The 12832-nt window shown below is 34.7% G+C and overlaps 1 protein-coding gene across 7 annotated transcripts in view; it reads right to left on the bottom strand.

Annotated features, from left to right (window-relative positions):
- Positions 1 to 12832, bottom strand: part of CCDC91 (coiled-coil domain containing 91) — a 155093-nt gene that overhangs the window by 57818 nt on the left and 84443 nt on the right. For all 7 annotated transcript variants that reach the window (XM_049821940.1, XM_049821939.1, XM_049821945.1 and 4 more), the window contains one exon: positions 7965 to 8072. In XM_049821940.1, the coding sequence (XP_049677897.1) occupies positions 7965 to 8072 (108 nt within the window). The remainder of the gene's footprint in view (positions 1 to 7964; positions 8073 to 12832) is intronic.

The raw sequence follows: 12832 nt of genomic DNA, 5'->3' as shown, positions 1-12832 counted from the left end.
CCCACAAAATTCAACTCTTATTTCTATCTCTTATGCAGGAGTCTAACAGTAGGAAGAAAAAACACAGGTCATGGGAAACTTTATCTCTACGTGAGAAGGAGATGACATAAGAAAAATACACAGTTATAGCGTCATGATTTTGTAATGTTATCAAAATATGCCCATTTCTACATCCTATTCAAAATATTATCCTGAGGAAAAAGGCAACCTTATTAAAACAATAATCATAGTTTTCTGCTCCTGTAGAAAGGGTAGCTATATTTAACAGCATATTCTTTTATTCTGCACCTTTTCTTCACCACTGCTAAACTATGTCTAAGTCAAATGACAAGATCTGGTAATCATAACTGGTTTCCTACACTGTCCTCACTATCTGTGGCATCTGAGTGTTTGGCAGCGCAAGGTGGAAAATCTGTCTGAAGAATTCCAACATCTGTTACATATTTCCACTTCCTCAAATTATAACTTATTACTGCATGGTTGAACTGTATCTTTTTGCCAGTTTGAGGTCCAAGTGGCTAACAAAGCAGCAAAACTTTTCTAAGAGAAAGCTCAGGAATCAGCAAAACATTATTAAACCAGAAAAGTTAAAACAATGAAAATATAAAGAAAAATTATAATAGTGGTAATAAAATAACTAAGGTTATACTCGTAGTCAGGGTTCCACTCAGCAGTATACAAACAGTATGTAAACTGTATAATTTGAGGCACATCAGAGGCTGAGGGTAAGATAAAACATTTTGCTGCATATGTGCTTCATTGTTTTATAAATAAAGTAAGAATCTATACAAAGTCATTTAATAATGAAAATACTTTTCTCAGGAAATGTACAAAGTAATAAAGACTATTAAAAAAGCCACCAACTTCAAGGTCCTAAAGATACAGAGATAGGGAACTTGAGTAAAAATATGAAGGGTAAAAAAAGTATTAATTAGCCCTTCTGTTTTTGTGATCTAATTCATTTCACAGCCTGTATGAGTTCTCACAGAATTGCTCCACCTATCAGGAAAAATAAAAGGAAATGAACTCCTAAAATATGAGCAATATAAACAGCGAAATGTTCAGTAATGGAAGATAAGAAAAGGGAGGAAAAAAATAATTTTTGAACAATAGCAGACAGAAAAATAATTGAGGAGAAAAATCATACTATATTATTTAGTTGTTCAGTTGACAAGAGTTGATGATATAAATTCATAATGAGCAATGAAGATTTTAAGGAAACTTGTATAAGAATAAGGCAGAAAGAAAAAAAAAATCCAAACTCACACTAAAGAGCTACTTTCAAGTGGAACTTGACAAGTCCAAGGAAGCAAAGGCAATTTCCAAATAAGATTTTTGGTTGAGACTCTGAAAGTATCCTGGCTTAATTAACAGTGCAAAGGGACTGCAAAACCATCCTCTAACTAGCTTGCAATAGTGGGCAGATTTAAATGAAGCTAGAAGACTCTGGTAAGGGTTTACAATTTTTTCAAAAAACAGATATGCCTTTTTGAATCTTAGCAATGTAACTTTTCCTTTGGGAGGTAAATACTAAGCAATACTGGATACAAAGTCAACACATACAAAAACCAAAACACAGAGTGAGGATAAATCAAACGTTTTCAGGATTTAAGGAAAACAAACAAACAAACAAGTCCTTCCCAGCACAGGAAAAGCTGATTCTTGATTTTTCCACTCTAATTCTCTCTATATACACAGAAATCAAGGGGGTATTACGAATTTAGGAATGACTCAAACTGACAATAGGATTCTAATAAATTCTCTCTTTTCCCCCTTTGCATAATCAGAAACTACCAGAGAATAAAGAAGTTCTGAGGAAGTCTAACTTTGCTCTTGGCAGAAGAGCGGCAGACCTGAAAAGATGCATCTAGATGAACTGTGTTTAAGGATGAGAGGTTAGGTGCAAAGTGAACGAGACGAAAATGTAACAGGAATGACTGCTAGGAAGTGCAAAGTGCAAGATTTCTGAGAACTCAGAGGAAATGCCCAAAGAAGGGGACATGATAAATACTCTCAAGACTTTCCAAAGCTATCATAGTTGGAATTAATGAACCAGTCTTCAGTTTTTCAGTCTGTAAGTCTTCAAGGTTATTCAAGTACCTACTACTCTCACTGCAAAAATTGGCTAATGTCTCCTACAAAGGCAAATATCCAAAATTCTCTAAGAATCTAGTTTGCATATGCTCCCTTCAAGATCAGGCATTAAATAGATTTCACAAGTACTACCATTAGATGGGAAAAACATTGAACCTCCTTCGTTTACAAGGGGGGGGGGGGGGGGAAATAGAAATTTGTAAAATAACATGCTGTACCTTTTGAGTAGATATAAAAACAAAATTTGAAATAATAGAAAATTATACTTCCTGACTTTGGAACTAAGTTGCTGAATGAAATAACAATTTTCTCTGGCATACAAACAATCACTCGCTATACAAGACAAGTACTTTTTACACTCAACATTTTAGGAATTGCCAGGGCACTTACTGGTTCTCTTCACAGAAGGCTATACAAAACACATCAAAATGCATCAACCAAATACTGGAGAAGGTATCTATCACATTCCAGCAGCTCATTAGTATTGTCACACCAGTCTCCTGCTTGTACACAAGCTGTTCTTGGAAGCATCATACACTTAAAAAAACCTGAGTTCTAGCAAATGGAACTTCTATTCTGACTGACCTTTCAGCAAATTGCTTTTGAATTGAAGCTAAACCAGTACTTCTCTGAGTGTGTCTCAAAAAAGGGCACAAGATTTCATGCACCATCCAACAGATTTCGAACTACTATTTATCATACAAATGACAGGTGACATCATGATAAAGTAGAAAAAGAATTGAGGACATGGGGCTAAGTCTACTTATCTTAAATGTTGTTGCATCTACAAATGCGAGATTTTTTTCATAGCTTCACATCAAATCATCATGAAAAATATCAACATGCAAAAGTGCAAAGGAAGCATTTAACTGAGTTTTCCTTTTTGTGTGACACTTCCAGTACTGTTCTGTCTCAGCAATTCCACTAGCAGCTCCGCTGGCTTCTCAAACTATGGAAAAAATTTCAGCATAATATACTCTATACAAAGGAAAACTGCAGGCTGCACATCCTTAAGGGTTTACTGGACAGAAGAAAAGTAGTCCAGCCCAGGAAAGGAATATGCATGCAACTGAACTACAGAATTAAAGACTTTTACTCCTTGTCTGTCTTTATTCTTCTTTTATATGAATCAAAATGGAAAATATGCAGACTAACATAAAGGACCACAGTAAAATATATCCCCCTCAGCTACATCCAAGCATGAAAACACTACACAGAATGTCCAGTTGTATCTGTGATACTGTTTCCTCAGGAAGACATAAAGAGGAATATTGTCAAGGTATAATTTAGAGTTGGAAATGTGTGATCTGAGCCTCACTTCACATATACTTTAATCTCTCCCCATCCGAGAATGCCTGTTTCACACTGTTTAGAAGACAGTAAGGAAGGAGACGATCAAGGTAAGGGAAGTGCAAGAGAAATAAACAGAGGGAAAATGATTTCTCATAAATGAGAAGTGATTTGCTGCAGGTATTTAAGATTTTGTTTTACCTTAATATACATATCATTGGCTGTTTTGAAAAGAATATAAAAATCAACCTCAATATAGTCTACGTTTTTAACACCATCTACTTTGTTTGAACAGCGAGAGAGATTTCTGATACATCATCATTTCTAAGGCTTCCAGTGAAAACAGGTCATTCCTTTTACATTATCATGCTCATGGTCTAGCAACCTTAATGAGAAAATTCCTTAGAATATCCTAGTCCTACATAGCAAATAGTTTTAAATAATAGATGCTTACTTACTCCATCTTTTTATGGTGCCTTTTATGGTCTGTGCTTTTTAAAGTTACTCAGTCTCTATGTCTTCTCTATGTTCAGAAGAAAAACCTACCTGGATGTTTGAACAGACTACTTCTATTCAAACACTGGAAAACAAGGAAAGCTGAAAGACACTCTATTCCACATACTGAAGGATGGAACAGCAGAATATTGCCAGTGATACCTGCCTCTGCTAGTTGCATCCAGCCCAGGCAATTGCTGCTGTTCCCCACTAAAAACCAAAGTGTGCATAGCCTGTAGACTTCTTCCATGCCTCATTTGTCATAAAAGATTGCTAGCACTTACTAAAGAAGGTAGAACTATGATCTAAATTTGTCAGTAATCTCCCAGAGAGAGAAATTTTACTGCCAGATGCCTCATTTGTTTGGGGGTTTTGTTCGAGATTTTGGTTTTGTTTTTAATATTTATGCTTTACAAGATAGGCATTGTTCCACCCCATGTGGCATCTCACTTCTAGCACTGACCAATACCTGAGTATACTGAAGGACTTTTATTAACTTGCTGTTATATGTGCCTTCATTTTCTGGGTATTAAAAATTTCTATTCAAAAGTTTGTTGATCATGTTTTTCAGTAGGCATTTTCATACAGAACATGAATTAAACCACAAGATCAAAGTTGGTGTTCATTTTCAGGAGGCAACATCAAATATGTTCGTGTGTCAGAAAAAGATTAGGATGAAATCTGATTTTCCAACTTGTAATAAAATGATATGCGTTTTTTCTCCGATATCCTTAAATGCTAGAAATGTACAACTGACATGCATTGCTCTCCTAAACACTCAATATATGATGTGACTGATTTCTGGCATAGAGAAGAGTTCTTATTGCCCTGTTCATTGATGAAGGATACCATGACCCTGGTGCCCCTGAATATACCATGAAAATTCCTGGTTTGCTTTTTGAAATGTTGATAAGAGAGTGTATTTCCTTAAACGAAACCAGCAGCCCTAGAGATTGGTCCCCAGGAAGGATCCATTAGAGTGATCATCAATTTCTTTGAGGGAACTGGTCCTTTCAACACATTCCAGGAAAGGGGGAAGGGGACCCATAAGCTCCAGACCTAAGGGACATTTGAGATCGGATACTCAAGACAAGTGACATTAGCGGACTAAGAAAAGGGTAGATGTAGAAATATCTGGCATCTGCAGGCAGTAACTGAATAGTAACTGATACTGCCAGCTCATCTCTCAAGTGTTTGTTTCAAAAACAATGAATAGTGACAACAATTAATACAGAGGGACACTTCCCTGAGAGGCAGTTCAGTATAGTATGGCAGAGAGTATACTAAACTTCAAGCAGATGAAACTAAACTAGAAAATAGACCAGAGCTTTCTTACTTTAGGAGCAGTGGGGAAGGAATCTGTCAGAAGGGCCAGAATAGAAAAATGGCTCAGAATTTTACTTTGGAGAAGTTTCTGCAATTTTAGCAATGTCCTAAACCGCAGACCTACAGAGTTAAATCTAGTAAAATAGTACAGTGAAAACATAGCTGACAGAGCTGAAACAAGATACAGAACTGAAGAGACTTGTGCTGATGGTTCCCTCCCACAGATGATGGCGATGTTACCTATAGCTAGACAGTATGCTGCAAAACCTCACATGTAACTATCAAAGATGAACTGCAGAAATTTGTCCAGAAGGAAACTGAGGTAGAACCATAGAACTAGGCTTTTCACATCTTCCCCTATCCTAGAAGATATAGCCTTGTACACTGACCTTATCAGCACTAGGGTACCTCTCTGAACAGACTTCTAACATGCGTCTCCATCACAGGCACAACACCCTGACAACTTTAAAAATCAGAAACTTAAATAAATTCTAACAATAGGTTAAGGACAAGCAGAAAAAAACAGCCTTTCCTCCTTCTCCAAGAGACACTTTTGGGAGGGAGGGGTATGGGAATTTAGGGGGAAAATGGGATTAGGAGAAAGCATGAGAAAGGAGTTATTACATGAGATAATCTTGATTTTGTGCAACTGGAAATAAAACAGCAGAAAACCTAGAAGGAATGGCAAATGAGGACAAAAAATTATGGTAGTTGACAAAGTTTTACGTGGGCTTAAAAGTTTGAAGAAAAAATACTGCTTGTAAGGCAAGAATATTAGAAGGGAAAGAAAAAAAAGAAGCTATGTTTGTGTACAGAACATACTTGCATTGTGTGATTACTGCTGTGCCAAAAAAAATTCTTTACAAAGATAGAGATACTCTCCATGTAAAGGTGGATATGCATGTACAAACCCATAACACAGAATATTCATCAACTTGGTGTATAATCATTAGTAATCATTTCAACAATCTTAACTGTTAGCACACAACAAAATCTTTTGAACAAAAACAGATGTTAAAATGAACACCAAAGCATATCTTTAAGAATAGATGTATTCAGAAAGAATAAAAACACACTACACACTTATCAGATCTCTTCCAACAAAGATTTATGAGTGAACAAAATTTGCCAGTACAAATCCTATTTTATTGAACCTGGTAGTTCTACCATAAGCACCCTACTTGTCTTCAAAATCCCAGTTTTATATTACAATTAAAGGTGATAAACCTTGGTGAAGTTGAATGAGAAATGACTTGGAAATTTGTAACGCAAATGTAAACCTGTTCTGGGATCCAAAGGGGGCGTTAAATTGCATTAAATGTAGACATGATGTGAACTGGGCACTGTTATGTCATAAGTACTCTCCTGTCCTACAACCAAGAATAGGTCCCTTACGTTGCTGGGTTCTCCCCAGGTAAACCTGAACCTCTTGAACACATTTTCACGTTTCTGTCCCCACCTTCTGGTTTGCGATGCAAATGTAACAGCTCTTGGGAGCAATATTTTTGCTTAATCTCTAAGTACAGCCACAAAAAACCTTCCTATAATGCTTCCAGATTTCATGAGATTCACCCCTTTTCAACATCCAGAAAATGATAAAATGTTAGCAAACAATATGTTCATTTCAGATACACAAAACACTTTCTTAAAATTAATTTTTACTTTTTCATTTGCTTTTTAGGCAGAGCTTTATGGTAAGCATTAAATAACTGTAGTTCTGTGCAATAAACTCCTCATTTGTGATGGAATCGATTTCTCCAAACTATTACATCTTTCCTTCATACTGTTTATACAGATGCTTATATATTTAATATGTTTGCACTAAGTGTTAATTGATATTGTCAGAACAGTGAAATGGTCATAAAACACTGTTGGAAATGGTGGAATACTTGAAGTGGACTTTTGATGTATTTAGGTCTAATATACCCCAAGAAAATTAAATAAACAATTATCTTCTGTATTTTTAGTAGAATTGTGGCTAATAGTACTTAAAAGGTAAGTGTTGATACTGTTAATTACAATGTCAACAACTTCAGGACACTATTAGCAAATTAGCTTTTTTTAAAAAACTTATATACTAATGTTCATTATTATTTTGATTCAAGAGCTGTACTTAACCAAGATATTTTCAATAACAAACCAGGTTTACGCTGTTCAGATATTCATCAGTAATTGATGTGATTCCAGATAGTTGCTATGCAGTGTGCTTTTACTCACGTCATGTTAAATGAACCAATATAGGCCTATTTATGTATATATATTTCTGACTATTATGTAACTCCTCATAGCTAGTTTTTGTATTTTTTATGTAAGATTTCTACAGAATAAAAATAGGTTTGGACAACAGATGTGTCTACCATCTAAGAAGTATAAAAAAATTTGGACCAAAAATTTGTGCAAATTCCATACAATCAAATCCTGCATTTAACTACACAAATTAAAAATAATTGCATGTTTTCTCCAAGACTACAAAAAATGGGAGCTGTTAAAGGAGTAAGTGTTAAGTTGTTTTGATGCTATACTCTTCTTGAATTTGTTCTAAGCAGATTTAAATGTTATAAAACACCTTTGGTCCCAACAGATGAAGAGTCATTATTTATTTTGCATTTTTAAATACTTATGTTTACTGTTATGCTGAGGACACAACGTGAAAGATTTATTATTTTCTTCGGTGCTCATATATGTCAATATTTTTTCAAACTGAAAAGAGTTGAAACTAAAAGAAAATCACGAAGATTTTTGTATGTGCACATCCGTACCTGAGTATTAAGAAGTTCTTCACATTTGTGAGAATGTTTTTCAATTGCTAGTATATACTGTTTTTCAATAGCTGCTTCTTGCTGTTGAACTGTAGATTGTAGCAGTGCCTGCAAAAAGAAAGCACAGAATATTCAACAAAGATAACTGGTATGTTGCAGATCTACTAATACTTTTGTATAACCAGAATGTGGAATGCTGTTATAAATTTGGAATGTGCAACTATTAAAGTACCTTTCTATGTAACACTACCTTGTTTTCAGTCAGGAGTAAAATTTTTTTGGATCTCAGATTTCTTATGCAGCCTGATTAAAAGGCAGCAGCACACAGAAGATAGAGAGGGAGAGTATTTCTGTCAAATATACTCAGTTTAGTGGGACCACACAAGAAGAGAAGCATATGAAAGCTGCTGAAGAGAAAAAAAAAAAACCAACAAAAAAAAAAAAAAAACCAGACATATTTCCCTGGCTGACAAAACTCCACATCCTCTCGGCACAGTGTAAGATCCCATGGGCCAAGCATGATCTTCACAACCACAAGTCAAGTAAAAGCAGATGGAAATTCTGAGTAATTTAAAACATTAAAGAACGCCCCCCCAGGAAGTTCACACTCAAATGTGAAGCAGCGGAAGTCAAAGTGTGGAAAGTCAAAGTACCAAGACAGTAACAAAAAGATGGTAAAATTAGGAACTTTCTGTGTGTGAGCACATGCGCACGCACAAGTATGTATTCACGTGCACTTGACTGAACTCTGGAAAATTTCCAGTATCTGAATGCAAAAAGAGAAATAAAAAAATTTTAAGATACGTGAAAAACGAAATTACCATTTGAGGAATTACACTCCTTAAACAATGATGGTATTTTAACGCAGGATTTACTTAACTCATGCAATGCAAGTCTTTTTCCCTAATATTATAAAATATTTATGTCACTTTCCAGATATTCATTGGGCTATTTATACACAATGTAGCAAACTATTTTTAACTAGTAATCAATATACTGAAGTAGTTGAAATTACTGAGTAAGTTAAAACAGACATAAGTTTTATAGAAAACAGACCTTTGGCCCAAACGCAGACAAAGAAAAAAAACCCCATCTTTCAAAGAATCTTTATTTTAGAGTTATATTTACTTCATGGAACATAACACACAGATTAAAAACAATTTTGAACACTTAAAAAAAAAAAAGCCAAAAAATGTATTAAAAAACACTTTTGACAATTTTTGAACTACCTTTCCAAATTTTCCACTAATTAGCCTCTTATGCCAAAATCAGTGTTCTTCAGCAATGCTATAGTATTGCAGTAGTTTTCAGCACAGGTTCAAAGATTTAAAAAGTGGTGTTTAACATAAACTTTAACCAAAGTGTAAGAATACATTTACTAGTGTTTGCAGGGGATTTAGCTAGCCATAAGTTTACTTTTTAAAAAGCCAACTTCTTGCCAACTGAATTTAGTTCTTATTCATATACATTCAGGCAATCACAAAAACTTAACTCTCAAAATATAACTCCTGTATGTGAAGCTGTATATGCTAAATCCCACTGTGCATAAACTAGAGTTGCCACATATCACTAGCAAAAATTAAGTCTGTACTTTGGGGTATGGGGTTTTTTTTGCCTAAACTATTGTGGCAAGAATTGTTTCAAAAACTGGGACAAAATAAAAAAAAAAATCGAATTCTCATCTTAGGGAAAATAGTAACAGAATGATCACTAAGTTGCAATGCTGTTTCTCAGATAGCTTCTTGCTAACGCCAAGGGTTGAGTCACTTTATGCACCTTGCTATGCAAACTAAACTGGCGACTGCTAAATTCCTATTAAATGGTATAAAGAACTTTCAGTTTACAAGGAAATAATTATTATTCATTGGATGGCATGTAAAGGTCATTAATTTTTTTTCTTTTAATTTATTATTATTATTTTCTTTAGAAAATATATAAAATTCCACACTCAGAAACAAAAGCCTTCCTTTTCTATCATACAAACTACTAATATAGTTTAAATAGTACCACAGAATTGATCCTGTATTTGACTATTCTATTAGTTGGCCAAGTAAGGAAACACAGAGAAAAATCCCCCCCTATGTGGCACAGTACTTCAGAGATAGCTTCCATGTTGTGCCAGAATAAAAATCTCCAGACAAAAATCTTTATTTTCTACGGAGAGATTCAGCAGATCAGCCAGTCAAACAGGCCTTTAAAACACAGAATAAATTATTTATGCCAAAGCACAAATCTTTTCAAGTCATTTAAAAGAAGAAGATGAGGTGTGTCACATAATATCCTGAAAGAGCTATAACTCCTTATGAAAATAGGATTTCCCTTTTCAAGAGAAATCTGAAGATTCTCAGAACTTTATGGTTCTAAGATATGCTTACAATCAAAAGACAATGCTGAGCTCAAATTTATTTTAAAGTGTAGAATGTTTTTATACTCATGAGAAAATTTTTATAGTCAGGACTGATCATAATTGTCAGTACTGTCAGATAAGGCACTTCTATAAAACAGAAAGTCTACTTTTCTGAAGTATGAACAGAGAAGTGTCATAGAGAAGTGGCATGACTAGACAAATGTATCATGCCCATTAAGTCTTTCATTATTCTTCATTTATCATTGAAATAATGTCCCATATTTAATAAATTATCAGAAATAAGACAATTTTAAAAATAAAATAAAAGCCAAACTTGACAATTGCCTTTAATTATAATCCAGCATGCAGTTGTTGCCTAGGACACTACTATGTTCATTGCATATATCCTACATCTGCCTGGCTTCGGCTGACTATAAAACCTAAATATAAACATAAAGATGTCATAAAACAATGTCTTTCCAAGACTGTAAAAAAGACAAAAAGAAAGAAAAAAGAAAACATGGAGTTAAAAAATAAAGATGTCATAAAACAATGTCTTTCCAAGACTGTAAAAAAGACAAAAAGAAAGAAAAAAGAAAACATGGAGTTAAAAAATGAGGTCATTTTCTTCTTTGTCTGATCACAACCACCTTTTAAGTTTTCTTGATGGGGTATATACAGCAGAGATGCATGATATCCATCCAAAACTTTTGCAAATTTCAAGATAATGAACAACTTCAATTACAAATTAAAAAACTGATTTAATAATTATCTAATTTACTAAACTAAAACATACATCTAGCTACTTGATGATAGGCATCTCTAACTCTTAGAGTTACATGCTTCCTTCAGTACGACGACACAAAGTCTTTTGACTAATTGCTATTCTGGACAACTACTTATCACTGCTGAAACACCACTTTCTTCCTTAATTAATTACACAATTATCCTGGTAGGCTTATGTTCCATAAATCTGTGGCCACTGACCTAATATCAAGCTAGCATTCTTGAAGCAGTCTCCTTTTAATAGCTTGCTGAATCATTTCAAGTAAGGTTACAGCAGGTTGTAGCCTATGGCATCTGTTGCGTGAAGTCAAAGGGTAGGATTTCAATACGGGTGCTCCTGGTAATCCATTTCTCTTTCTATATATTGTGCAATGAACTTCCTTGACACAATGTGGCAAGGGTCATCCTGTACCAACAGCCAGTTTCAGGACTGTGATGGCAAAAGGCCTCAGTCTTGATGTGGATCTGTTTCTACACGCCTATCACATTTCTTGCCTCAGTCCACACTTGTTATAAAGGAAGTGGTGGGTTCAGATTTTCAGGATTTCTTTACATTTACCAACTAGTCCTCACTGCCTCTTGGCTTTTTTTTCTTTTTTTTTTCCCCTCCTTATTCAGCACAACACATTTCACAGCCCTAACTACATCTGCCTTTAACCAAAAGTGAGGTTGCCTTTTAGGTCTTTGCTAGAGCCAAATAAACAGTCATCTTTTTCAGGCAGTTACTAGATCTTCTTTCCCCATTTGTAATTTCCTCGGCTTTCAAAAGATCTGCCTCCCAACCCCTTATGTAAGTCGCTGTATCAGGGAACAGTTTAAAGGACTGTGGTACCTTAGATAAACAACTACTTAAAGCGGTTTGCTTAAAATTCAAATACAAAGCCATGCATGAATATAAGAATGAACTGCAGCCACTCTATAGTGGCTGTATAACCATAGTTATGATCATAAGTACATCATCATGTGAACTGATGCCTTTCCACTAATCAAAGACAGAATTTACAAGGCTTATGTAAAAAATAATCAATGTATATTTAGGTATAATAAGAATAATACTATCCTTCCTCTGACTCCTGAAAAGAAAACGAAAAATATCACCACAGCCCCAAATAATCAGACAAACATATATACATGGCCTTTTAACAATTCCTTCTTCCCTGTATCTCACATTACACTTTTACCATTACTAAACTGGGCAAAAAAAACCACTAACTGAGAAAGCCAAGAATTAATGTCTATGCTGACATTGTTCTCCTAAGCTTGGTTCAGTTATAATTAATTTTTAACTTGGCATAATCTTCTTAGATAATCAAAGATAAAACTTGGTCAAGTTTTAAGCCTCAGACTTTAATCTATAGCTGTTTTGGCTTTCAGATCAAAAAATAAAGAATAGTAGTAAGTAGCACTGAGAAAGTTATTAGGGGAAGAAAAGGGTGCCCAATTAACATATCTATATTTAATTCCTCTAAAACCAGAATTACTTCTGAAAATTACACTGACTTAAGGTATCCAGAGGGTTTTATTTGGTAAAAAAACCCTGGGACGAGAATAAAACACCACCTAATTTAACCATTAATCTAGCTCAGTGTTCTCAGTTTCAGTACAGGAACTGAAGATGACTCAAAGAAGTGACGAGAAACTATCAGAGTCAGATATGGAATAGCAAACCTTTAGGTCCCTCTCCAAAATCTGTCAGGTATCAGATGGATTACAGTCTGATGTACAGATGTATTTT

Source organism: Accipiter gentilis, chromosome 18, assembly GCF_929443795.1.
Source record: "Accipiter gentilis chromosome 18, bAccGen1.1, whole genome shotgun sequence".
Classification (NCBI taxonomy): domain Eukaryota; kingdom Metazoa; phylum Chordata; class Aves; order Accipitriformes; family Accipitridae; genus Astur; species Astur gentilis.
The sequence above is the reverse complement of the archived record's forward strand: the minus strand, read 5'-3'. Positions and strand labels throughout refer to the sequence as shown.